Source organism: Doryrhamphus excisus, chromosome 5 (assembly GCF_030265055.1).
Source record: "Doryrhamphus excisus isolate RoL2022-K1 chromosome 5, RoL_Dexc_1.0, whole genome shotgun sequence".
NCBI lineage: Eukaryota > Metazoa > Chordata > Actinopteri > Syngnathiformes > Syngnathidae > Doryrhamphus > Doryrhamphus excisus.
Window position 1 is genome coordinate 24,520,754 of NC_080470.1, and position 26,003 is coordinate 24,546,756.

A 26,003-nucleotide genomic window follows, 5' to 3' on the forward strand; every position below is an offset into this window, starting at 1 on the left:
TTTTGTGCAATGACAATAAAGGGAGTCTATCTATCTATCTACATCCAGTATAATATTAATAAAAGTATAATATTAATAAACAGTTACATATAATACCATCAAATATAATGACCACATAGTAATATGACGTTATTTGAAAGACGTAGATTAGCTGAAACACTACATTACTTCATAACAACAAAACCTATAATTATGCGGCGAGACACTTCATATGACGCAATATGTCAACACCAACGTCATCAAACTGAGACGGAAGTAAGCTCCTCACGCGCTGGTGGAAAGCTCCAGATAAACATGGCGGCTTACACGAAGATGATCGGAGTTGCAGGACTACTCCATAAACATTCAGCCCACGTTGTCAAACTTAACCCGCCCGGGGTGTTCAGGTTCGGCTTTAGGCTGACCGACACACCGGGGCAAGGAAGGCTCTCGGTTCGGCTGTACAACAGCAGCGGGACCTCTCAAACGTCCAATATGGCAGCAGGCTGCTGGAGGACAGCTGCGCCTCGTCGTTGGATGCGGGTCAGCAGTCATCATTCTGGTCTCCTCACATGGACCTGCCACGCCTTTACCGTCCAGGACCGAGCTTTCGGGAACAGGGCCAGCGGTGCGGGCTTTTCCGGGGAGGATGGCGGGGAAAGCGGCGGTTCTGGTGGAGAGGAGTCCGGCGGTGACGACGGAGCAGCGTACGCTGGACCGCAGATGACGGCTCTGACCCCGATGATGGTGCCAGAGGTGTTCCCCAATGTGCCGCTGATCGCCGTGAGCAGAAACCCGGTCTTCCCTCGCTTCATCAAAATCATAGAGGTGAGGATGAGGAGGATGATGTAATGTTTCAAGGACAGTAGGCGACGTGATGCAATGTTTGTTAGCTAGTTTGTTAGCCTGGCCGTCAGTGCTAGCAGGGATTGTTAATTCAGAGCTGTCAGCTCTGTTTAAAATAAAATAAACACTTTTGTTACCTGGCACAAGAAAAAAATAAATGCATGTGTGAACATACAGGTTAACATTCACTTGGGACACAGGTGCTAGTTGCGTGTTAAAAGTGTCAAGTGTTGCTTCCTTTTATTTAAAAAAAATGTCTTCCTGTTAAGGTAAAAAACAAAGAGCTGGTGGAGCTGCTGAGGAGGAAAGTCCGCCTGGCGCAGCCCTACGCCGGGGTCTTCCTCAAGAAAGATGACACGTACGTTACGGTCCTCGCCGCTCCCGCCTACCTCCTGAATAGATGGTGCTGACCCTTTTATGTTTCTGTGTGTTGCAGAAACGAGTCAGATGTGGTGGAGTCGCTGGACGCCGTTTACGCCACAGGGACCTTTGTTCAGATCCATGAGATGCAGGACCTGGGAGACAAGCTGAGGATGATCGTCATGGGACACCGCAGGTAAAGACAGCAAAACTTTGCCATTTCTAGCGGAGCACCCTGTCGTAACCTGCCTGGTCTGCATCCATCAGGGTCCGGATCACGAGGCGCCTGGAGGTGGAGCCTGAGGAAGCAGCCGTGCCCTCCACGCTCTCTGAGTCCGCGTCTGAGCCACAACCCAAACCTATGGTGAGACGCAAAGCCAAACGTAGCCGACGGGACCAAGCGGGGACGCTCGGTGAACAGATGGAGGACAAAGTAAGTGTCCATCATCACCCTTTGTTTATTTTTGTGGTAGTTAGATTGTGCCTTGTGATCAGATTGCAGAAGCGGACCTGGTACCAGAACTTGAGCCTCTTCCCTCCTCCAACATCCTGATGGTGGAAGTGGACAACGTCCAGCACGAGCACTTCACCGTCACAGAGGAAGTCAAGGTAGATTCACCTGATGCACAAGCGCTCCTCCGTATGGGAGCTGATCATGTGCTTCTTTGCAGGCCTTGACAGCTGAGATCGTCAAGACCATCCGGGACATCATTGCTCTCAACCCACTCTACAGGTCTGTCCCTCCTCACCTCTCGACTCCTGTCCCCACCCACTAGAAAGCATGTGAACTTACCTGTGTGTGTGTGTGTGTGTGTGTGCGCCAGGGAGTCTGTGCTTCAGATGATGCAAGCTGGCCAGCGTGTGGTCGACAACCCCATCTACCTGAGCGACATGGGGGCTGCTCTGACGGGGGCAGAGTCACATGAGCTGCAGGACGTCCTGGAGGAGACCAGTGTGAGTGCAACTACCATCATCAAGTGGAAAGATCTGTATCAAAGACGATGATGTTCACTTTTGATGGACACTTCATTTGACATGGTTATTATTCTAAACTACAGACACGAGCTCAATCAACAAGTATAGTGGAACCTGCTTAAGTTGGTCCCTCGAATATTGTCAACTCGTTTATATCTAAGAAGTTATCAAGTCCCGGTTCAAGTCTAGTGACCTAGCGATTGTCTCTGCAGATCCCCAAACGTCTTTACAAGGCTCTGTCACTGCTCAAGAAGGAGTTTGAGCTCAGCAAGCTGCAGCAGCGTCTGGGCCGGGAGGTCAGCGCACGTCTTTGCTTGATGCTGCCTCTGCTATTTTCTCCTCTTGAACTTATGTCCTTGTTGGCCCTCACAGGTGGAGGAGAAAATCAAGCAGACACACAGGAAGTACCTGCTGCAAGAGCAACTCAAGATCATCAAGAAGGTGAGAAAGTCAATCAATGGAACACATTGACTCATGAAAGACTACCCTCATTTAATTGGTGTGTGTGTGTGTGTGCATGTGCAGGAGTTGGGTCTGGAGAAGGAGGACAAGGAGGCCATTGAGGAAAAGTTCAGAGAGAGACTCAAAGACAGGACGGTCCCTCAGCACATAATGGACGTCATTAATGAAGAACTCAACAAGCTGTCCCTGCTGGACAACCACTCCTCTGAGTTCAAGTTGGTCTCCTTTATCTTGACATTGGACAGCATGTGCACTCACCCTCGGGGATATGTGTCATCATTGTGTGTGTGTGTGTGTGTGTGTGTGTGTGTGTGTGTGTGTGTGTGTGGTTCAGCGTCACTCGCAACTACCTAGACTGGCTGACCAGCATGCCCTGGGGCACCAACAGTGAGGAGAACCTGGCACTGGATAGAGCCAAGGAGGTTCTAGAGGAAGATCATTATGGGATGGATGATGTTAAGAAGCGCATACTGGTTAGCACACAAACTTCACACACACATACAAATGTCAGAAAAGTACTGTCAGTCACACTAAAGGCTGTTTGTACAGGAGTTCATAGCTGTCAGTCAGCTGCGAGGCTCCACCCAGGGCAAGATCTTGTGCTTCTACGGTCCCCCCGGGGTGGGCAAGACCTCCATCGCTCGCTCCATCGCGCGAGCCCTCAATAGAGAGTACTTCAGATTCAGTGTGGGTGGGATGACGGATGTGGCTGAGATTAAAGGACACAGGTAGGCTTCTTGTTTGGGATGATGTTGCATGCCGTGTCTGCTCTAACGTGTGTGTGTGTGTGTTTAGGAGAACGTATGTTGGTGCCATGCCCGGGAAAATTATCCAGTGCCTCAAGAAAACCAAGACAGAGAACCCTCTGGTTCTGATAGATGAGGTCAGCCCTCATAATCTTGATTCGATCTCCTCATATGTCAACATCACTTGGTTAAAGTCCAAACGAAGTTATTGTGTGATGATGCTGTTACCATGGAGACAAGGTGACATTTGCGTTGTTACTAGGTGGATAAGATAGGCCGAGGATATCAAGGAGATCCGTCATCAGCTCTGTTGGAACTTCTAGACCCGGAGCAGAATGCCAATTTCCTGGACCACTACTTGGATGTTCCTGTAGACCTTTCCAAGGTAGGAGTGTGCACATGTCTTGAAGCATCTCTATTGTGCTGTCACCTTACTAACACCCGCTCTGACCCATGAAGGTTCTGTTTATCTGCACGGCCAACGTGACCGACACCATACCGGAGCCGCTCCGAGACCGCATGGAGATGATTAACGTATCGGGATACGTGGCGCAGGAGAAACTGGCCATCGCTCAGGTAGCACGAGTACAGTACCAAACTTCACAGATGGACACATGCTGCCTCGACATGACTGAGTCATTCACACATGATGAAAATGTCAAATGTGTGCTTCAGCGCTACCTGGTCCCTCAGCTGCGCTCGCTGTGCGGCCTCAGCGAGGAGAAGGCTTCCATCTCATCCGAAGCACTCAGTCTGCTCATCAGACAGTATTGCAGAGAGTCTGGAGTCAGAAACCTGCAGAAGCAAGTGGAAAAGGTCAGCAGATGTTCTACGTTTACATAATTTTTGGTGGGGTATTGTCAGGGGGGGCTCTGAAGTCCAGAAGTTGAAGATACAATTCAGAATCGGGCTGATCTGATGCAGTATTGATATCTTGTTCTGATATAGCATAATTCATCATTAATTATCGGAGATTGCCAATTCATGACCCACATCAATGTTTTAATGCTGTCAGCAAACGTAGCTGTAGCCACACATGCACTGACAGTCAGACATCACAAACTCGTAACACAACACAAACACAAAACATACAATATCATAGTTTCCTGTAGTCGGAATTGTATCGATATCGGCTGATATCCAAATTCAGGTACCAGGATCAGAAGTGAAAAAGCACTGTTCTCTGTCAGCAACCGGTGTTCATCACGCCATTTGTTACCATCAGGTTTTCCGCAAGGTGGCATTCTCCATTGTGAGCGGACAGCAGAATGCCGTTACCGTTTCCCCCGACAACTTGCAGGAGTACGTGGGTAAACCTCTCTTCACCGTGGACAGGATGTATGACGTCACGCCGCCAGGTGTGGTCATGGGCCTGGCGTGGACGGCCATGGGTGAGTCGCGTGCACATGGACGCACACGCACGCACGCACGCGGCCGTACACTAAAAGGTCTTCTCTGTGCAGGAGGGTCAACACTGTTCATCGAGACTTCACTGCGTCGTCCTACTGGAAAAGGGGATACCAAAGGGGAGGGGTCGCTGGAAGTCACGGGTGAGTTGTGAACAACAATCAGCTCTGGGCAGACCCAAACACCGGCTCCAGTGCTCCTCCACAGTAACAGTTCACACACTTTCATGATTGCAAACAATAGAAAGTGGAGTCAGAATGACCAATCAAGGAAATGGAAGAATGAAGAAAGCATTGCCATTAAGAGGAAATGGTGGTCTTATGAATATTTGTCCCTCCCTCTCATCTCACTTGCAGGTCAGTTAGGTGATGTCATGAAGGAAAGCGCCAAAATCGCATCCACCTTCGCCAGAGCATTCCTAATGCAACAAGATCCCGACAACGACTTCCTGGTCAACTCTCATCTGCACCTGCATGTTCCTGAGGTGACACACAATAAACAAACAAAACGATGCTTCTATCTTGCATCCAAGGAAAATAAAGTTAGGCAGGAAGTCTGTCGTTTCCCATTGCCTCTCAGGGCGCTACCCCCAAGGATGGCCCGAGCGCTGGCTGCACCATCGTCACAGCACTGTTGTCCTTGGCAACTGGCCAGCCCGTGCGCCCAAATGTAGCCATGACCGGGGAGGTGTCGCTGACTGGGAAAATCCTCCCTGTGGGAGGAATCAAGGAGAAAACCATCGCTGTCAGTGACACCATTAGATATTTGCTTGTTTCTCATTAAAAGCATTAAGTCCGTTAAGTGTCCTTTCCCTGTTCCTGCCAGGCCCGTCGTGCTGGAGTGACATGTATCATCCTGCCCGCAGAGAATAGAAAGGACTTCTCAGACCTGCCGGACTACATCACTGAGGGCCTGGAGGTCCACTTTGTGGACCACTACCGCCATATCTACCCTGTGGTCTTCTCACACAGTCAGTCCTAATACCCACAGCAGGACGTACGGCGTCTCCTGGGGCTGTAGAGTGAAAAGTCCAGGCCGTAGCTTCTGACTGCATTGGCAGACTTCCACAGGAACATCGCGGTCAGAGGTGACACCCTCTCGCTGACCTGGGACCAGTCAATAAAAAGTTGTCACGAGAACAGGAAGTGATGTCACTGGCAGCCACTTTGCTGCCAGACATCTTGGTCAGCCACAGCTCCCATGGTCCACTGCTGTGAACAGACTCTTTCATAGATTAATATTCTTTTATATTATTGACAGTATATGTTAAAATAAATTGATTTATGCTGAAAATGTCACTATCTATTCTATGAGCAGGTTTACACAGAACAGTGATTGCCTTTGAATATGACTGCAATGCTTTGTGGGAGCTCACTGGAAAATTGCAGGGACTACATTTTTGATAAAGCATACCGTATGTTCCGACTTTCAAATTACAATCTTACCTCATTCATAGAATGGAGGATGTTACCATGGAAGCACACAGTGGTGACCCAGCATCAGGACCAACCTGCAACATCGCTGGTCACTCTATTAAATACACCATCTAATGGGAAGTCAATCCTCACTTAGCTTGTGTAAAGTCCAGGGAAAACAAAGAATAACTAATAATAATCAGGTAATAATATTGTATGCAATTATGAAAACAATTGTAACCAATACTAATTTATAAAGTTATGTTCTGTTCAGTGTTAAGAAAAAATAAAATTGTATTAAGAAAATGAAGCATTGTCAATGCTAAAAGAATATAGGTAAGTATATAAATACAGGAGTATACAGTTTGACTGAAACTCAATTAGATTAAATAAATCAATAATAAGTTAGATATATGGCTGAATTTAGCACAATGCGTTATTGCCGAAGTGATATTGATTGTTGATGACTTGAAGCAGTCATAAAACGAAGTTTAGCAAGGCTTTGGAGACTTTAATTTCCTTAAATTCGAGATGTCGCCTTTGAGCTTTTATTGTGGAAACAATGTAGGCGGAAGTGAACAGCGTGAGGAAGTTGTCGCTGAACAGCAGAGGGGGAAGAAGGCGTGAAAAATCACCTGCATGTTCTACATAGATTCAGACTGAGTGGTTAAACAAGGCGCGTCAGATCAACGTAGGAGGACAGTAGCCTTTCCTGCCAGCCGCCATCTGACGCTCCATCCATCCATTCTTCATCCTCCTCCATCTTCCTCCGACATCATCCATCCTCCGCTCCGACTACGCCACGGGCCCGCGGGGCTGTGCGCAGCGTGGGCAACATCCAGCGATGCTTCATCCTCCGCATCCACAATAAACGTCGGCTGTTGAAAATGAGCAGAGGTTCCAGCGGGCTCGGCATGGGAGGACGGCGCCTCATCATCCCTCATCAGCGTCCTCCATCATCATCATCATCAGGTAACACAATAACAACACAACAATGATGGGATCCACTGTGTGTTTCACCTGATGGAGGCTTAGTGTGTGTGTGTGTGTGTGTGTGTGTGTGTGTGTGTATGTGAGAGAGAGTGAGTAAAGACTGGTAGAACAACTGTTTCATTATACACATTATGTTTCATGATTTTTATTGTCATAATGGTCAATGGTAGGTGCTATAGCATAAACAAACATAAAGCATAAACCATACCGTATACGGTATGGTTTAACAGATTACATTAACAAACATCACGTTGTTGCATTTGCGCAAAAAAAATGAATAAAATTGTATCTGATTTGCACAATTCATACGTAATTTCCAGGTATAAAGCACTAAATTATTTACTAAGAAAATATTTTGTAATGTGGTAATTATGTAATCGTTAAATATTGTCATATTTGGCATATCTACAATATTATTGCAGAGTGGTTTGTTGATGTTTTCAAGCTGCATCAAGTCTTTGTGCAATTGTGTGTTTTTAAAGGTACATATATACACATTATATCAACCTGTATCTAAAACCTCCAATACTGGCACCCTGATACGAGACTCCACCCCAGCACGTCCATCCAACAGCAGTCAGATAGAGCCCACGTGATCACAACACAAGCATGTGCTAACATGTTAAAGGGGACCTATTATGCTTTCTCCTCTTTTCTGACCTATAAAGGTAGTTAGCATGTTGTATTCCCGTGTTTAACAATGCCAAAGTTTCAGATAATGAGGTTTGCACATTTGGAAGTGAGCCCTGGAAGACGTTTCAGATGGCTTAAAACGCTCGGTTTCAAAGAGTGTTGCAAAACTGTTCCTTTGTGATGTCACAGAGGATTGGACTTCCTTACAGTCATGGACGTAAGGCACAGCTACATTTGTTTACAATTCCTAAAGACGCCACCATCAGGCATAAGTGGTTGGAGTTCCTGATTCCCGACCAGCAAAATAAATACATTTTAATCTGTCAACTGCATTTCACACTGGACTGTTTTGTGAACATGGGCCAGTATGCAGCCGGACTAGCCGACTTTCCGACGCCAGAAGAGCAAGCAGTAAGTAACAGTTTATCAATGTCCTAACTGTGTTTATTTTGTGTAAGTCATGCAGCAAAAGTGCTTGTCTTGGTAGCATTATAGAGTGTGCATACAGGGAGCGGGGTTGCTAATAGCCGTTTCCCACCACAATTAGTGGCTCTACTTGAGTGGTAACGTGCAATGACCACATTAGACGTTACCTAGGCTGTAAAAAAACGCTAAAACGCTAAAGCTACTTACCATCTCGAAGTAACCTCTTTTCTTTAGAAGCTTGACTGACCACAACAGAGTGGGCGGGCCGTGGGTGGAATATATTAAAAGAAACCATTTTCGCAGGAAGCATGAAATCCGAAGAAATACAGCTGGAATCGTTGCAGATTGGAAGAAGTAGAAAGCTTCTGTGCTGGTTATTATGTGTAGCTGCTCTATAGGAGTCCACAACTCATTCATTCATTCATTTTCTACCGCTTTTTCCTCACGAGGGTCGCGGGGGGTGCTGGAGCCCATCCCAGCTGTCTTCGGGCGAGAGGCGGGGTACACCCTGGACTGGTCGCCAGCCAATCACAGGGCACATATAGACAAACAACCATTCACACTCACATTCATACCTATGGACAATTTGGAGTGGCCAATTAACCTAGCATGTTTTTGGAATGTGGGAGGAAACCGGAGTACCCGGAGAAAACCCACGCATGCACGGGGAGAACGTGCAAACTCCACACAGAGATGGCCGAGGGCGGGGACCGAACCCTGGTCTCCTAGCTGTGAGGTCTGCGCACTAACCACCAGACCACCGTGCCGCCAGTCCACAACTCAATACCGAAAAATGAGCATAATAGAGCCCCTTTAAGCATGGAGAAGGAATGTCGTTAGCCAGTATTTTTCACTGAAGTCAGGAAAAAGAGTGCACCACCGAGATAATGTATCTTCAATATTTGTCCTCTTTGGGTTAACCTCTGGTCTGTCAAGTCGGTGTAGAGTCGGTTTGCAATCGGTCCTCCAAGTACCTTGAATTTGGAGGACCGAATTTGCTTGAAATTTCGCTTCTCTGCCTTTTTTGTTTGTTGGTGAAACGTATGATGATGTCAGTTGTGGTGTCGTTATTTCTGCCAAGCATTGGAATGAATGTATCGATGTTGCTGAAATCCCCTTGGAGAGTAGAAATTTGGCCACCTGCTAACCCGTGTGTAATGGGGAACCCAGTCACAATCATATTGTGCATGGGCAGAGACTTTACAAAATAATCAATTCTGCAAATCAATTGCTTTGTAATGCCACCCCTTTCATCATTTTGCTTCTTTAAGGCATCCACTTTCTCTTCCAGCCCATCCATTGTTTACGAAATGATGCGGTATGAATTTTCACTTTGTATTTCACGTCATCGCTTTAATACTGGGATATTATCATCATAATCAAGTGTATTTGTGTATATGTATGGGCAGCAATATAGAGATATTTTGTTCACAAAATACTAATATATAATTTGCTAATTTCTGTATCAGTCCAAGTCAGCCATCGAGAAGCAGTTGTACTTTGAAGTCCACAATGTGTGTCACATCCCACCGTCAGTTCTGTGATTGACAGGCGTACACACGCTGCCACTTCCTGTATGTACAGTATATGTACGTATGTATACATATGGTATTTAGATGTGATGTACTCATACGCAGCCTCTAAAGTCTGACAGTCAATGAGCATGTGTGACAAAACTCTTCGAAACGTTTGCTTACTTCTCAGCCTCATCTGCTGTTGCCATGGCACCGCCCCTCCTGCCCGTGCTACTCTTCTGGCTCCTCCCCCAGGCCGCCGCTGCCTACGCCTCTTGCCCGGCGAGCTGCCGCTGCTACAGCCTGACGGTGGAGTGCGGCTCCACGGGCCTGCAGAGCGTCCCCAAACACGTGCCCCCGCCCACACAGGTGCGTTCAGTGTACCCTGTAGGGGCTGGACAATAAATTAAATCTTAAATTTTATTAAATAAAATAAATCTTCCAACTGCACCAACATTTAATGATGTAATGATCAAGCTGTCAGAGTATGGACCTAATGAAGTGGCTGCTGTTTGTCTCCTTGTAGACAGTCTTCCTGCAGGATAATGTGATCAGTCAGATCCGCCGTCAGGACCTGGCTCTGCTCAGACACCTGCACTACCTCTACCTGCAGGTGAACACACACACGCACACATACTTTGTGTCGTTGCACATCTCTGACAAGCTAACACCTGTCCTTTCCAGAACAACACCATCTCTGCTGTGGAGCCCGGCTCTTTCCAGAACCAGGCTAAGCTGTTGGAGCTGGCCCTAAATGGAAACAGAATCCACTTGGTAACGGCTGACATGTTCCAGGGACTGGAACACCTGCGCATTCTTTACCTGGCAGGAAATGACATCACACGGCTGCTAGACTACACTTTCCGTGGCTTGCAGGTCAGACCAACCCTTATTTGGTTTCAGTTTTATGACTTCAGAACAACATAGAAGGTCCCGTGGTATTTCTGCAGCGCCTGCAGGAGCTCCACTTGCAGCACAACAGCATTGAGGTTCTGGCTGACCAGGCGCTGGTCGGTCTGACCTCGCTGGCTCTGTTGGACCTGAGCAGGAACCATCTTCACACCATTGGTCCGGCTACACTGCGACCGCTGGTTAGTCTGCAGGTGCTCCGGATCACAGGTGACGCATCAGGTCTTGGCACAGTTTCTTTGTTCACCACTCGGATTCCCTCACAAAGCTTCTCTTTTTTCCATGCTCGCCGTCCAAAATGGACGTATGCTCTCCAGACAACCCATGGCGCTGCGACTGTGCCCTCCACTGGTTGAGGAGCTGGATTGACGAAGAGGGCCAGCGGTTGCTCAGTTCGGCCGAGCGGCGTATGGCGTGCTCCGAACCGCCTCGTCTGTCCCACCTGAGCCTGGTGGAAGTTCCACTGAACAGCCTCGTCTGCATCCCTCCGCTGGTGCAGCTGGAGCCCAGGAGGCTGGCTGTGCGTCTGGGTGAGAGCCTACGGGTGTCTTGTCATGCCTCCGGCTATCCACGACCTCAGGTAATCTCACTTCCTGCCACAGGAAGACTTCAGGGTCAGTTATTACTATTAAGTAGCGCTAGTGCGCCCACTACTGTATGTACAGTAACCAACATGGCAAATACCTGCAGGTCACATGGAGGAAGGCCTCACAGGGCAAGGTGGCGCCATCTCCCAGAGGACTGGTGCAGGAGCTGGGAGGTGGAGCCAGAGGTGGAGGAAGAGTCGAGGAGCCTTCAGAGGCAGCTCGCGTGAGTCTGCAGAAAAATGATGGCGAGCACTTTGACCCCGACACGGGCAGCGGTATGCTGTTCCTCAGCAACGTCACTGTGGCGCACGCCGGCTTCTACGAGTGCGAGGCATGGAATGCCGGGGGTGTGGCCCGGGTCACGTTCCAACTGGCCATCAACTCCTCCTCGTCTTCCTCCATCTGGGCCACCTGGTCGCAGGTGACCCCTCCCCACTCGCCAGCCTGGCCCCGCCTGAGGAGCCCCGGCCCCGCTTCGGGTTCTGATGTGAGCCAAGAGCCACTCTACGCTCTGGGCAGCATGGCCTTTGGCGCTCTGGGCGCCGCCACACAGACGGCCATCGCAGCGGGCATCTCGCTGCTGGCTCTGACTGCTCTGCTGCTTGTGGCCATGATCTACAGCCGTCATCAGCAAGGAGACAAGGACGCGGATGGGGCTGATCAGGTGGGTACCTGTGTGAGTTAATAACAAACATCCAATATCATTTCCTCCTGGTGGCTGCTTAGAGAACTGCTGTCAAACCATGCAACATGTGTCCGGTAGGAGGAGAGCATCCTGTACGTCAACGACTACTCAGACGGCCCGACCACGTTCGCCCAGCTTGAAGAATACCGCGACGAGCGAGGCCACGAGATGTACGTCCTGAATCGGGCCAAGCCTGTGCTACCACCGGCCCCACCCACCGCCGTCTCCACCACCAGCCTGGGCTGCCCCGCTCCCTCCGACACCAGCAGCCACACGGCCTCCTCGGGGGCGGGCCAACCAGCGAGCCCCGCCCTCAATAAGCAAGTGCAAGTGGACGGGGACATTCGGACCATGAGGAGAATGGCGGGGGAAGGTGGGGAGGCGGAGCCAGTGGTGACCTCGGAGGGAGAGGGGATGTTTGTGAACCACACAGGCTTGTTTGTGGACTCGCAGATCGCCTACGAGATCCACTGCTGAGGTTATAGCACACCTGGTGGTCACAATGAGAACTGCAATTGACTAGCCGAAATCTGACCCCTTGACACTGTGACCTTACATGCCAAAATGATGCCCACGTTTATCATAACCCCTGACCACGATGATGTTCTTGTATAGAAGTTATTGTTTCTCTGGCCTCTCGTCCTTTCGCTTTCTTCATGAGTGGATTCCCTTTTTGTAGTGCACGTCCCTCCAGTGTCTTGACTATACTTTTAAAGTGAAGAGGACTATGTAAAGATAGTGGCATTCAACGTCACACGCCTCTCTCTGACCATGACGCACGTGCGTGTTCAACTACTTGACCAAAAGAGTACAGCTAACAATGCCGCCAGAAGAGAAGAGACATTTTAAAGTCGCTAGCATGTAGCAGCCCTCATGTGCTTCACGTCTTGTTGATACCTGGATGGTTTTTTTTTGTCATTCTTAAGTGGGGTGGGGGCGGTTTTAAAGGGGTTTGTCTGTCTTCAATGATGCCAACATTTCTTACTCTAAAACACGAGCATTCTACAAGAGCCAGCAGTGAAAGTTTGTTTGTGAGGTTACCAATAAACAAACGACAGAAGACCCTTTGCTTTTTGACTCCATTTCACACTCAAAACCACAAGTCCTAACATATACAGGCTACCATTTTGTGGAAGATTAGATGCTGGGCTAGAGTATCATTAATCATGACGAGTCACTGTTTATCTTCCAGCTTTGTGGTCCAAGTCCAAACCTTGACAAAATGTCTCCTCAGCCCACCACTGTTTGCTTCCACAAGTTCAAAAGGTCCATGAACATACCGGTCAATATTAGGCAGCAAAAGGGGTTGAATGTCCAAAAAAAGCAGGGTTAAAGGTCATTTAGGCTGTGGTCACTGTTATTCTCACCTTAACCATCGAACGAGCGCTTTTGCCTCCTCTTCCAGCTCCAAAACATTACACAATACACACATTACACTCTATTTAGTTCCATAGCTTTTAAAGATACAACAAATCCGTTGGGACACTCCAGATTCCACAATGTCTCGGCTATATATAGTGGCGTTATTTGCATGTTTATTGTCATATTCTGGATCATAGTATAATTATTATCTCATTAGCTGGATCGGTCTTATCGGTCTGATATTTTGTAGAACCTGTTGCAAGCTTGTCCTGTATTTTTTTCCCCAAAACCTTCCAACGAGTTTTTGTATACGGTAACCAGTACATTCATGATAATAAGAAATATTTACAGAATTTTCTTTTTCTTGTGTTCATTTTAAGCATTTCCGGAACATCATTACTGGGCGCTTCGCAACATACTGTAGAAATGAACGCCTACACCTAGCAATAACTTTTCTAAACTTAAATAAAAACACAGCAGAAGCTCCAATATGTAGTGCTAGATAGCGGCCTGAGGTATTGTGAGCAAATGTGAAGCTACAGTAGTTGTGTAGTATGGTGTACACCAGTAATGCAGTTCTTGAGCAAAACAATGTTAATAATAATGACAATGCTGCTGTAGCGTGGTTTATGTGCAGATCCCATCCCATGTAAATGGAGCGTTGTTGCCGCTTTTTAGAGTATTTTTCGGAAGGCTTAATACGTGGAATAGATGCATCTTATCACATGCATTCAGAGCAGTCTGCAGTTTTTACCTGTTTTTATATTTTTAGAACGCACAGAAAAGAGAAAGATGGGTTTTCAGTGGCTGATTGACAAAATTGCGAAAAAAAAAGTGCAGTTCAATCCAACAAGCAAGAAGCCACTGTGGTCCTGCAACATGCAAATCAACACAATCCAAAGTAGAATACAATAGAATGCATTTTATTGTCACTATGAACAATGAGATGTAAAGACGCTTTAACCCCGGTGCAGACGTGTGTCCAATATAAAAACATATATACATATATTTACAACTTTTAATATGATAAATAATTGTGCGAGTAAGATGTGTTTAATTAGTAAAATAGGCTGAGGGCACGGGCGCTTTGCTCTGTGAAGGTGGGATCTCTGAGAAGGAAGAAATCACCTGTCAGGAACGACGCCCAAATCAAGAAGATTTGGGAGTACTCATGTGAACGTGACCTCACCTCTGGGAAGCAGGAGATTCGCGGGAAGGCCGTAGAGAGGAATACTGTCTTGCTTCCCAAAGTATTTGGGGTCCAGACCAGCAGATCCGCTGCTGGTGTCAAAAGAGCACAACCTGTATTCATTTGTATTCATTGTAGACTTGAAACGGGAGCAGGAAAACGCCACAACTCACGTGTGTTTGGGAACTGGAGTGAGGTCAGGAGCCACCACAGGAGACGCCGTCGCTTTGGCAGCCTGTGGATAAAAGTGCGTCTGGAAAACAATGGTGACCAATTAGGAGCGTGTGTGTGTAGCTCATGTTAGAAAGACGGCGGCGCTCTTACCCGAAATCCTGTGGAGGACAACGCAGACGTGCTCTCCAAAGCTTGTGGAAGGTTCTTAGAAAGCTCCTTCTCATTGAGCTGCTTGTTCAGCCAATTGATGACTGACAAAACAGCACATGGACACAACATATTCAACTACTAAACATATGGGCATGTGAATGACACCAGATGAAGAACAAACGCAACTTCAGTGGGTGCACCTGTGAAGCAGGTCACAAGAAGCATTTACAGTCCTTCTTTAGAAGTAAGGCTAAATGTAAAGTGAGTGGTCATAGTGCTGTGGACGGGACTAATAAAAGGACTGGATGGACAAACGTCCTCACCGTTCTCGTTGGTTTGTAATAAGTCTTTGGTATCATTGAGCTTCTTCAGGCTGGCCTCCAGCTGCTGCGTCAGCTTCTCCACCTGCCAACAAATACAGGTCTCAAACGGAATACTTCCTTCAGTGTCAGGAAGCAGAGACATGCGAGCACACACTTGCTGGTCCTTGTCGGAGAGCCGTTCCTGAGTCTTATGGATGTCCTCCTGAGCACGCTCAAGTTTGGCTGAGGTCTCCTGGACGGCCTTCTCCTGGGCCGCCAGCGCCATGTTCTGGGCTTTGTTCTTGTCGGAACAAGCTCGCAACTCACCCTGAAACTTCTTGATGATCTCAACGGCCTGAGAATAGGAGCACAAGTCCATGTCAGCATGCTGCAGTCATCATCACTGACATGTATGGTTATGGTTTTCATTTATTTCCAATGTGGATACGGTTTACATTGAAATGCTTCATGTTACAATTCCACATGTTCGAAAAGGAGTAAGAAGTCCTACCCTCTCACATCAATTGCTAATACATTGGTTCACTAATTGCATTCAACATGCACTAATTCTTCCATACAAAGGAGTCCTTAAAACATTTTTTTCATCTTGTAGTACCTTGATATCATCTCATAGTGCTTTGGTATCCGTGCACAGGGCTCCATTTTCCTCCTTAAGGTTTATGACTTCATCATGGATTTCCAATCTGTGCTTGCAGGTCTCTTGGATCTTGCCTTATTTGTGCTACATTAACTGTCATATCCTCCCTCAAAGATTGACAGAATAATTCTGTTTGTCATCTAGAAGTACACGTGATGTTGAACCCAGATTCTTTAAGGTGCTTGAAATGTCAAATCCACCTCATCCATCAGCCAGAATGACCCTGTTTCTGATTTTGGACCCGGAATAGTATCATTTTGCTTTTTGTTCAGCAATGTTGCTAGGCAACCGCATTGACTAACAGTGAGCCAGTTAGCTTGGCTTGCTACAAGCTGCATTTGTAATTCTGTACCTCCTGCCTGTTTTGAGTTCATGTTGTGGGTGCCATCAATCTGTAGTGATCTTGTGTTCCCAAAGTGTAGTCAGGAAAGCACCAAAAGAGTTCAAAACACAAGTACCGACAGCGCACCTCTCTCAAATGGAAACTTACGTCAATACATGTCAATACGTACATATACTATCTACATCAGGGGTGCTCACACTTTTTCAGCATGCGAGCTACTTTTAAAATGACCGAGTCAAAATGATCTACCCACTACAAAAATGCAAAACATCTATTTATTTTCAAATGTATTGAGGATTATTTGTACGTACAATGTATGTTGATGTACCTTACATAACCAAATGAGCCAATATTGCAAAACACACATAATTAACTATTAACATTTTTTGTAATTACCTGAGTTTACTTTGATGACTTGCACTGAATTGAACCAGCCAGGGATGCATAGTCCGGACAGTAGCTGCTGATAGCCAGCCTCAAGCACACTTCCAAATGTTTATCAGTCATGGATAATATCCGTATCACAATATCCGTATAATATTCCATATCCGTATGGAAGTGATATGTTTTTTGCCTTTTTACTTGGTCCAGTTTTTGCCTTTTTACTTGGTCCAGCTCCTTCACTCATTTTAGTGACCATAAACTTTAGCGAGGGCTTAAAATCTCGCAATTCGCCGACTAGCTTAGCACTTTGCATCGTTGTTTACGCATGAGCGGTGACCTAAAGGTCAAAATTCAGTTGTCATCTGACTGGTTGTCCTGTATGTCAATCAAGTAACGGGGATGGATGATAGGCTGACATCGTAAGTTCTGCTGCACTTAGAGACGTTGTTTGATTTGATTGGTCGCCCGAAGGGCAACATTCAGTTGTCATCTGAATGGCTGCCCTGTATATCAATCAAGTGACGGCATTGATGCTGGGATGATATTTTTTTAATGTCACGCCGCGATCGACCAGCGATCGACCAGTAGATCGCGATCGACTTAATGAGCACCCCTGATCTACACCGTGTACTCGGTTTCAGAGGGCAATTTTTCTCCTGCTCTCCTTTTCAATTCCCTCCTCTTCTGCTATGTAGCCAAGATGACAATGACTGAGGGTGGAACATCACTGTGTACTCACTATTTGGGGTGAATTGAGTGCAACATCCATGTATTGACAGTGCACTGCATTTTGCCACACTTCTCAATTTGAATGTAAAGCCTAGAAGCCATAGAAGTGCGCCAATTGAGACATAGCCAAATATGCATAAACTATCCATCCATTTTCTATACTGCTTATCCTACATGATTCTTATCACATTTGACTTGTTATTAAAATACGTATGTCCCCATGGGTATGTACAATACAGTACACGGTATTAAAAAAATACAGTAATACGTCATCACAAACCTTTTTCACATCACCAGACAAAAACTTGACCTCCGCCTCAAGTTTTCTGACCTCATGTTCTTTTGTTTCTGCCTTTTCTTTCACTGATTCCTGGACCAGAAAAGGAAATTATTATTATTGGTGATTTATTGATACTGCTGTGTGCAAGCGCTCACCTTCTGCTGCTGGGTGGCCTCCAGCACCTCCCTGGTGCGGCTCATCAGCTGATCCTTGTCCTTGACTTCCTGTTCCAGCACAGCCACCCTCATCTGGAGCTGGTTGGTCAGACGCTCCTTCTCGTGGAGGGCTGTGTCGAGAGAGTTATTCTCCCTCCTCAGTGAACCGACCTGCTGCTTAGAGCGCTGGCATTCCTGCCGACAACACATGTCAACATTTGTAACCTAATGGTTTCTCAAATGTCAAATGTCGTACAAATAGACAACAACAATAACAACAATAAAAACACTAAAAAACACACAATATTGATGTGCAATCTTGCAGGGCAATTCCTTCTTTTTTTGTAGGCCTTGCAGTACTGCTTAGATTTCAGTGCACGCTTGCTTCACGAGCTTTTCCTACATCACTTTGAAGGACAAAGGACAGCATACTCTGAGGTCTGTGCTGTTCTGCATAGTTAATAAGTTCCAGCCACCACAAAGAAGAGAAGAATATTTTAGTCCGACAAGTGAACAATGCTTCAAATACCTCCTCCGCCCCCGCCAGCTTGGCCTTGAGGTCTCTGATGGTCTGAAGGTGCTGGCTACTCTCCAGGTGAGCGCTCTCCAGGTCGTGGCGAAGCTTCTGAGTCTCCTGCTGCAGTCGGCTCTCTAACTGCGGGAGGTGGCTTGTCTCGTCACTCGCATCCTCCAAATCAACTGCAAGGTGTTCTGCGAGGAGGAAGGAGTCTTACCTCCGACACCTTCTCCCTCTCGGCCTGCAGCTCGTTTGAATGACGGCTGGACAACGAGCCGGTTTGAAGAGTCCATTCCGATCGCAGTTTGTCCAACTCTTTGGTCTTCTCTGACAAAGTCTGTCAGACGAGATGTCAATGAAATACTAGGGCTGTCAAATATTTACAGTAAATGATAATCAGTTTTCAAATACATTAATCTTGATTAATCAATGTTTGTTAACTATACCAAATTTTACTGCATTTAAATAAAATGAACGCCATAAAATCACCTGCTGAGCATAATTCAGCTGTCTGGACAGATCCTCTTCAGTTTTGTGAAGTTTCACCTCCACGGCTTGTTTTTCCGCCTGAAACAGAGTTGTGCCAACCCTTGATATCAGCTGCGCCTTTATTGTTAGAGTGTATGCCGTCGACTGCACCAACTGTGACTTGCGAAATGAAAGCACCGACCTTGAGAGAAGACAGACACTCTGCCAGATAGTCCTTGATGTGTTTGTCAGAGCCCTGAGTAAACCTCAGAGATAGGTGGTTCAGGTTTCTGAAGGAATTTGTCTCCACCACACTGAAGAGGGCGAGACCTTCGAGTAGGGGAGAGTCACATGACAGGAGCAGCTGGAACCTGCAACCCCAAAACATAACATTTTCTGGTGTTCAATGTACGTGCTGTGTATTTTTATGAGAAGGATACCTCCAAAATTCACATGAGGAAAAAAAAGAGCATTCCGTATTGCTACCTTGGATGGTTGGAATGCTGCTCAGACTGACACAGACCAAGAAGCTCAATCAGCTTTTCGGGGAATGATGAAAAATCAATGAGTAGGCCCTGCTGCACTTTTAAACTGCACATACGGAAGGAAGGTAAAAAAAAAGTTTAAAATTATGTCCATGGATGGCAGAAACCCTTTACAGGCCTTCTGACACAAACCTTTGATAATCCTCCTCTGAAATAGTGAGGTTGAAGAGAAAAGACGGATCCAGATCATCGGTTAATCTCACCAGAAGATCCTGATGGACAAAGTGAGTGAGTGACAAAGTGTGGTATAGTATGCTTCATTTATTTCATACAGGCTTAATTTTAAGTTACGCTACATGTTAGGCTACATTGGAATACAAAGTACATCACATATTACAATTCACAATGTCCTTTCACATGAATTGCTAATACATTTGTTTGCTCACTTGCTGTAAAGTGCATGAGTGGTTAGACTTGGTATTTTACACCCGATGTACACAATGGTTCAGCGGTTCAAGGATTGAATTCTTCTTGAAATGGCTCATTTTAGAGCATTGTTTGAGATATTTACTCAATCTGTGCCATAATTTGATTCCATATAGGATGCTATTCTAACGGGACACAGGAAAAAAAACAAGGCAATGACCACTACGTCCAAGTTGGCACAACGTTGGCATAACGTCTTCTAAACACTATTCCACGATGGCAAAAAGGCTACAAATCATTATACATGGGACGGCAACAGTGGCGAATATTCATCCTAGACATGCGGCCACATATACAATAAAACAGCCTAGAAAAAACCCTTTACGGTCGTTCAGAAGCAACAACTCTAGAGTCATTTACACTTACCATTCTGTGTTTTGGAGGTGAATATATCTTCATCCCCATGTCTTAAGTTCATGTTCTGCAAGTTCTTGATTTCATCTCCATATGCTTCTTCCTCCTCAAAAACTATTGACACATCACTCAAATCTTCGCTATAATCACTGTAAACATGCTCGGTCTTGTACACCGCCATGTTTGTTTACCTGAACAATAGTACTCTGATGGCGTCATTTTCAGGAATGAAAGAGCTAGTTCGTTATGGCCTGCGTCCTGAACTATAAATGTCATATGCAGAACATAATCGCAAACAATATATAGCATATTTAAGTTGATGAATCATGTCAGGGACCCTTTGTAAGTATGTGGCACTTCTGCTTGGACATTAACACCACAGCAGATGTTGAAATCGGATGGAAAAAAAAGCATACACGCTGTGAGTGAGTGACGTTGGTAACACCAAACGCAGGTTGGATTGCAAGGTGTATAGTGCGCCTAAAGCACTTAATATGCAGCTCAAATCCTGTCTTGCGCACTGTCATTGCTATATTACGTATCTTATCATTCACAGTAGCAATGCCATAGAGCACATTCTGATTGATAATAACAATTTTTTTTTCTACCAAGTTTCATACTCACTGGTTTGTGAACTGCACTTTTGCTTGATTGAAGCTCAACAGCAATGCGAATATGTGCTTTTCTGTGTAACGGAAGAATAATAATGAGATGATGAATACAGTACCTCACAAATGTGAGTACAACCCACATATTTCAGCAACCATTTTATGACAATATAACTTCTCGGGTGACAATACTAGCAAAATTACCCTTTTGAGTAATCAGTGTAGCGCTTGTATAGACACACAACCATCATCATGTCTTGCCTACAGTCAAGCATGGTGGTGGCAGTGTCATCGTCTAGGGCCGCATGAGTGCGGTCACCACCAGGAAGCTGTGGTTCATTGAGGGGAGACATCAATTCCAACATGCACTGTAACATCCTGAAGCAGTGCGTGATTCCCCTGCATGGGAGTATTCCAACATGACAACAACTCCAAGCACACCTCCAACAGGAGGAGGAGGAGGACCGCATAGTGTCTAACATCCAGCATCTCCACCAGTGATGTGGAAAGGGATTCCAGTAACCTGTGCACAGCGCATCTCTGGCCAATTCCCTGCCCAAGAACACGTAGGCAGTGCTAGTTAACAATGCTCACACTAAATTATCACACTTTGGACACGATTTGTCCTCATTATGTTGTAATGAGGGCGGCACGGCGGTCTAGTGGTTAGCACGCAGACCTCACAGCTAGGAGACCAGGGTTCAATTCTGTGTGGCGTTTGCATGTTCTCCCCGTGCATGCGTGGGTTTTCTCCGGGTACTCCGGTTTTCCTCCCACATTCCCAAAACATGCTAGGTTAATTGGTGACTCCAAATTGTCCATAGGTATGAATGTGAGTGTGAATGGTTGTTTGTCTATATGTGCCTTGTGATTGGCTGGCGACCAGTCCAGGGTGTACCCCGCCTCACGCTCGAAGACAGCTGGGATAGGCTCCAGCACACCCCGCGACCCTCGTGAGGAAAAGCGGTAGAAATGAATGAATGAATGAATGTTGTAATGGCTGTGTTGACTAGGTTTCGAGATTGCTACTCTTGGTCAAATTGTTAGATTTTCGCCCTTGACGGTCAATTCAAAGATTAGGGAGTTAGGTTTAGCAGCATACATTTAAAAACATTTATCTATAAAAAACAAAAAAACAAAACCATCATTGCTTCTATTCTATTTCATTGATCAGGCAAATGTTCTCAAAAGTCCCGTCTTTTCTCGTCTCTGCCCGGCTAATAAACATGTCACATTACGGCGAATACAGTGTTTAATGTCAGCAGTCCTACCTTTCCTGACAATCTCTGCATCTGACGTTGACTTGGACAACTTTACTGAACATCTTCTCCATTTCGACCTTTCATTTAAACCGCCGCCGAAACTGTTCTTCTTCGTCTACGAGGGTTTCTTCTTCTTCCGGTGTCGGTGGCAAACATGTTTTCACTGCGCTATACCGCCACCTGCTGGTAAGGAGTGTGAGTGAAACTTGGCTACGGTGCTGTGTGTGTAGTATGATATTGATTAACGATTCCCGTCCAAAAACACAACTTTGGTGGCGAAGGGCACTTCATCTCCAACAATGACATATCCGAGGTCATCTTGGAGATATGTGTGGGGTTCTTATCATGTTGGAATACTGCTCTGTGGCCCAGTTTACCAAGGGAGGGCATCATACTATGATTCAGTATGTCATAGTAAATGTTGGCACTCATGTTTTCCTTAATGAACTGTGCTCCCCACAGCTGGCAGCACTCATGCAGACCCATTCCATGACACTCCCACCATCATGCTTGACTGCAGACAGCTTCCAGGGTCTTTGACCTCTTCTGTGATTGCTGACAGGAAAAGGTAGGAAAGGGGCGTGCCTGTGCATGAAGACAAACAAGCTGTTTAAAGTCTCTGTTTGTCTGTCCTTATCTCGTCTCTTGCCACCAGGCCCCGCCTCGTCACTCAAGTCCCTATAAGATCCGCGGCCGGTCGGTGAAGTTCTACTCGGTCCGGTCATCTCCTCTCCTCTCCACTCATCATGTGCCATCACCTGCTCGTGCCTCTGCTGGCATGTGCTTTAATACCCAGCCATGCTGCACCACTTTTGAAGGCGGTCACGTGCGAGGAGGCCAACGTTGATGCGGCGGCGAACCTCGCCGTGCGTCACATCAATGAGCATCACCATCACGGCTACAAGTTCAAGCTTGGAGAGACCCAAGGGTCTAAATATGAAAAGGTTTGGAAACAACAAAGAATGGTACAGTCTCACCTGTATCTCACTCGCTGCAACCCCAGCTTCCCATCTGGGGTTCATCTGTGTGTCCTTCAAATTTTGGATCTGGGTCATACTCGCTGTCGTTTTAACTTTGTTGTTGCAAGAAGCTAGAGGTCCCCTCAGCCATTACACAGGTGCTTTAAAGCCTACATGTTACTCCTGTCCATCACATTTTGGCTGAGGTCTTAATGGTTTTGTTCAGTCACCAAACCTGCTTAGGTGGAGGTCTGGACAACAGGATTTTGACACTTTGAAGCAAAGCCATTGGTAAAGCAAACAAATGAATGTTGACTTTATCATTGTGTTCAGGTGGGCGATGGGTGCAACATTGATTTGCAACTGATGCTCTTCGAGACCAGTTGTCACTTCACCAACCCTAAACCTGCTGAGGACTGCGAGATGTGGGAACTGGGTGACCGGGTAAATGTTCAACTTTGTTTGTTCTAAAAACGCTTTATACAAATGAAGGTCATCACACAGATACTTAATCATTTTGATTGGCAGGTTGACAGTCAGGGTGTCACAACATCTTGCAAGATCAAAACATGACAATATATTTCAGGAACAGGTCATCCAGGAGTGAACTATGGCATCGCTACTGTGAACGATAATGCACGTAATCTGGAAATGGCAGTGCAAGAGGCACACGATAAACCTTCCTACCTGTCCTACCTGCTTAGGTGTTCCCAGCGTCACTCGGCAGGTTCAACGATTCTACATTTCATCAAACTTACTTAAGATTTGTCAGATCAAAACAAGATGGCGGCGGCATGGTGGTCTAGGGGTTAGCGCGCAGACCTCACAGCTAGGAGACCAGGGTTCAATCCCACCCTTGGGCATCTCTGTGTGGAGTTTGCATGTTCTCCCCGTGCATGCGTGGGTTTTCTCCGGGTACTCCGGTTTCCTCCCACATTCCAAAAACATGCTAGGTTAATTGTCCAAATTGTCCATAGGTATGAATGTGAGTGTGAATGGTTGTTTGTCTATATGTGCCCTGTGATTGGCTGGTGACCAGTCCAGGGTGTACCCCGCCTTACGCCCGAAGACAGCTGGGATAGGCTCCAGCACCCCCGCGACCCTCGTGAGGAAAAGCGGTAGAAAATGAATGAATGAAAACAAGATGGCTGTATATGACTTTTAGTATTACTCGTAAAATCACTACATCTGGTACAGCACTCTAAGAAGTTCTATGGGAACTGTTTTGTGAGACAGTTAAATGAAACAGTGTTTGTCCAGTCCTATATTTTGTAATTGTAGCTCTTAAAACTAATGTTAAAATATCGTCCTCTTAAACTCTTACCCTTTTTTTTACCTATTTGTGTCTTGCTACAGGGCGCCTCCGCCTCCTGCACCAGCATGTTGAGCGTGCAGGGTGGCGTGGCCACAGTCACCCGCCATCAGTGCACCACTCAACTAGGTGATGTACTTTTCCTATTTTCTTTCCACAATAGTGTGTTGTACAAAATATAGCCTCGATGCTTGATGAGCTTTGTTTGTCCATGCCTGTCTCTGACAGTGTGCAAATGTATCCACTTGTACACTATATGTATAGCATCCCCACTTCAAAAAATGTTACAGAATTGATATGTACTAGTATGTACTTTAAAGAAATAATGAATAAAATCATGTGTGCAGCTATGTCCAACGCGGAGATGGTCATGACATGTCCTGACTGTCCCTCGATGATGACTCTTAGCGACCCTGAAGTGGTGAATGTAGTCGCGAAGGCTGTGCAGAAATACAACCAGGAGTCCAACAACCAGCATTACTTTGCCCTGCTGGAAGTGGGACGTGTACTACTCGCGGTGATGACCTTATTTTCCCCCCCGTTTGTGTGCACTTATTGCAGCGAGATGCTGTCCTTATAATGTGTGCTTCCTTCCTATCGCAGTACATCCCATCCCTCGGCATGGTGAAATACCCCAAATTTGTTTTGGTTGAGACAAACTGTCCTAAGAACTCCAGGATCGCCCCGGAGGCCTGCACGCCTCTCTGCCCTGACAGAGCTGTGAGTGCTCGCAGATGCCAAGTTTATTAGTAATGACGAATTACTCTCGTTCTCTGAACCTATCTTCCAGCAACACGCCATGTGCAGCACATCTTATTCCACCATGAACGAGGCTACATCACCTGAGTGTGAATTATACCCAGCCAAAGTAAGTCCACACTCAAAAAAACGATTCTTTTTAAATATATCCGCACAAAGCCCTTCAACTCGTTGCCGTTTCCTCCATAGAATTCCGCCCCCCTCGGGCCTGGCGAGAAAGAACCAGTGTGTGCGGCTTCCTTCCACCATACTCATGAAGCAACCGCCTGCATGTCTCAGGTGACCAACAGGGATCCGGCGCTCCATGAGATTTGTCCCTTCCCTCTTGCCGTACAGCTGCCACACCAAGAGCACGTCCATCACTGAATACTGCCACCGACATGCTGGTGTTGTCTTACACATGCGTTGAGTCAACAAAAGAAAAAAACAAATAAATCTTCCTACAAAGTTGTGAATACATGGGGCATCTGTGTAAATGTTCTGTCAGATCAAGAACACTATTGATTTTACAGAATATCTAGCCCATCTTGCCTGGTAGGCAAGCACAGAGGTCAGGCGTTTGTTGTACTGTCGCCGGTCAAAATCTGTTACTAACGACATTAAAAACGTGACAACCCCTTGGAGAGCGAAAAACCTCCGCCAAGCACCACAGTCAAGAGTTGTGATTGCTCAGCACCCTAGCATTTGGTATAGAATTGAAAGTCACAAGCTCAGCCCTCGGCCTCAATATCATGAAACACATATGCCACCATAAAGCTAAACCCCAATTTGTTGACATATTTGGAGGGTTTTCAAATAAGTAATGCAATAATTACATGAATAATTTTGTTCTCTGTGATGCTTGGCGTTCTTATCACCCAAAAACACATGGAATATACATATTTCTCACTTAGATTGACTACTTTTTAACAAGTAGGTCAATTGTATCATAAATAACAAACATTTACATACATCCTATCACCATTAGTGATTTTTTTTACGAACCAAACTAAAAGCACACCTATAATATGCTATAAGATATAATATACATCATTAGACCCAGATTTCTTAAAACACTATGAGAGAGAGAACAATGTTTTTTATCAAAACACTGTACAGCACCCTATACTTCCGTCACCATAATGAGGATA

At 46.1% G+C, this 26,003-nt stretch overlaps 4 protein-coding genes across 6 annotated transcripts; 3 read left to right on the top strand and 1 right to left on the bottom strand.

The window, feature by feature from the left end:
* Positions 1-237: 237 nt before the first annotated feature.
* lonp1 (lon peptidase 1, mitochondrial) lies at positions 238-6,391 on the top strand. The gene is made up of 21 exons (XM_058073887.1): positions 238-807; positions 1,095-1,183; positions 1,262-1,381; positions 1,453-1,618; positions 1,681-1,794; positions 1,857-1,918; positions 2,010-2,139; positions 2,373-2,456; positions 2,533-2,601; positions 2,686-2,837; positions 2,957-3,095; positions 3,172-3,350; positions 3,418-3,505; positions 3,631-3,753; positions 3,828-3,944; positions 4,044-4,184; positions 4,594-4,759; positions 4,832-4,918; positions 5,132-5,259; positions 5,355-5,519; positions 5,601-6,391. The coding sequence occupies exons 1-21, from the start codon at positions 295-297 to the stop codon at positions 5,754-5,756; spliced, it is 2,988 nt and encodes a 995-aa protein (XP_057929870.1). The 5' UTR covers positions 238-294; the 3' UTR covers positions 5,757-6,391.
* A 375-nt stretch (positions 6,392-6,766) lies between these two features.
* LOC131130078 (leucine-rich repeat-containing protein 24-like) lies at positions 6,767-13,055 on the top strand. Its single transcript, XM_058074202.1, has 8 exons — positions 6,767-7,162; positions 9,947-10,125; positions 10,283-10,369; positions 10,441-10,632; positions 10,707-10,875; positions 10,983-11,245; positions 11,356-11,916; positions 12,016-13,055. Exons 1-8 carry the CDS (start codon positions 7,078-7,080, stop codon positions 12,412-12,414), a joined length of 1,935 nt encoding a protein of 644 aa, XP_057930185.1. The 5' UTR covers positions 6,767-7,077; the 3' UTR covers positions 12,415-13,055.
* A 1,248-nt stretch (positions 13,056-14,303) lies between these two features.
* Positions 14,304-21,991, bottom strand: LOC131129622 (spindle assembly abnormal protein 6 homolog). Of its 3 annotated transcripts, XM_058073354.1 has the most exons (17): positions 21,853-21,937; positions 20,598-20,658; positions 19,986-20,087; positions 19,326-19,405; positions 19,135-19,239; positions 18,851-19,019; positions 18,670-18,747; positions 18,398-18,517; positions 18,193-18,318; positions 17,664-17,858; positions 17,509-17,598; positions 15,290-15,469; positions 15,136-15,217; positions 14,813-14,913; positions 14,662-14,741; positions 14,489-14,580; positions 14,304-14,408 (listed from the first exon to the last, which is right to left on the bottom strand). In XM_058073354.1, exons 3-17 carry the CDS (start codon positions 20,022-20,024, stop codon positions 14,353-14,355), a joined length of 1,593 nt encoding a protein of 530 aa, XP_057929337.1. In that variant the 5' UTR covers positions 20,025-20,087; positions 20,598-20,658; positions 21,853-21,937; the 3' UTR covers positions 14,304-14,352. The 3 variants fall into 3 exon arrangements, with proteins under 3 accessions (XP_057929337.1, XP_057929336.1, XP_057929335.1); XM_058073353.1 differs by lacking the exon at positions 19,986-20,087 and having other exon boundaries at positions 14,489-14,577; positions 21,853-21,991; XM_058073352.1 differs by lacking the exon at positions 19,986-20,087 and having other exon boundaries at positions 21,853-21,991.
* Positions 21,992-22,537: 546 nt separating this feature from the next.
* LOC131129187 (alpha-2-HS-glycoprotein-like) lies at positions 22,538-25,330 on the top strand. The gene is made up of 7 exons (XM_058072430.1): positions 22,538-22,787; positions 23,136-23,246; positions 24,159-24,243; positions 24,462-24,631; positions 24,718-24,834; positions 24,905-24,982; positions 25,063-25,330. The coding sequence occupies exons 1-7, from the start codon at positions 22,590-22,592 to the stop codon at positions 25,237-25,239; spliced, it is 936 nt and encodes a 311-aa protein (XP_057928413.1). The 5' UTR covers positions 22,538-22,589; the 3' UTR covers positions 25,240-25,330.
* Positions 25,331-26,003: the final 673 nt, after the last annotated feature.

Coding starts and splice junctions, on each gene's coding strand:
- LOC131129187 (XM_058072430.1), top strand. CDS start 22,590: ATGTGCCATCACCTGCTCGTGCCTCTGCTGGCATGTGCTTTAATACCC. Junction 22,788..23,135: donor AAGGGTCTAAATATGAAAAG/GTTTGGAAACAA, acceptor CATTGTGTTCAG/GTGGGCGATGGGTGCAACAT. Junction 23,247..24,158: donor TGTGGGAACTGGGTGACCGG/GTAAATGTTCAA, acceptor GTCTTGCTACAG/GGCGCCTCCGCCTCCTGCAC.
- LOC131129622 (XM_058073352.1), bottom strand. CDS start 21,914: ATGGAGAAGATGTTCAGTAAAGTTGTCCAAGTCAACGTCAGATGCAGA. Junction 17,859..18,192: donor AGCTGGCGGGGGCGGAGGAG/GTATTTGAAGCA, acceptor TGTTGTCGGCAG/GAATGCCAGCGCTCTAAGCA. Junction 14,914..15,135: donor ATTACAAACCAACGAGAACG/GTGAGGACGTTT, acceptor CTGTTTTGTCAG/TCATCAATTGGCTGAACAAG.
- lonp1 (XM_058073887.1), top strand. CDS start 295: ATGGCGGCTTACACGAAGATGATCGGAGTTGCAGGACTACTCCATAAA. Junction 1,619..1,680: donor GTGAACAGATGGAGGACAAA/GTAAGTGTCCAT, acceptor CCTTGTGATCAG/ATTGCAGAAGCGGACCTGGT. Junction 1,919..2,009: donor GCTCTCAACCCACTCTACAG/GTCTGTCCCTCC, acceptor TGTGTGCGCCAG/GGAGTCTGTGCTTCAGATGA.
- LOC131130078 (XM_058074202.1), top strand. CDS start 7,078: ATGAGCAGAGGTTCCAGCGGGCTCGGCATGGGAGGACGGCGCCTCATC. Junction 7,163..9,946: donor TCCATCATCATCATCATCAG/GTAACACAATAA, acceptor CTTACTTCTCAG/CCTCATCTGCTGTTGCCATG. Junction 10,126..10,282: donor ACGTGCCCCCGCCCACACAG/GTGCGTTCAGTG, acceptor GTCTCCTTGTAG/ACAGTCTTCCTGCAGGATAA.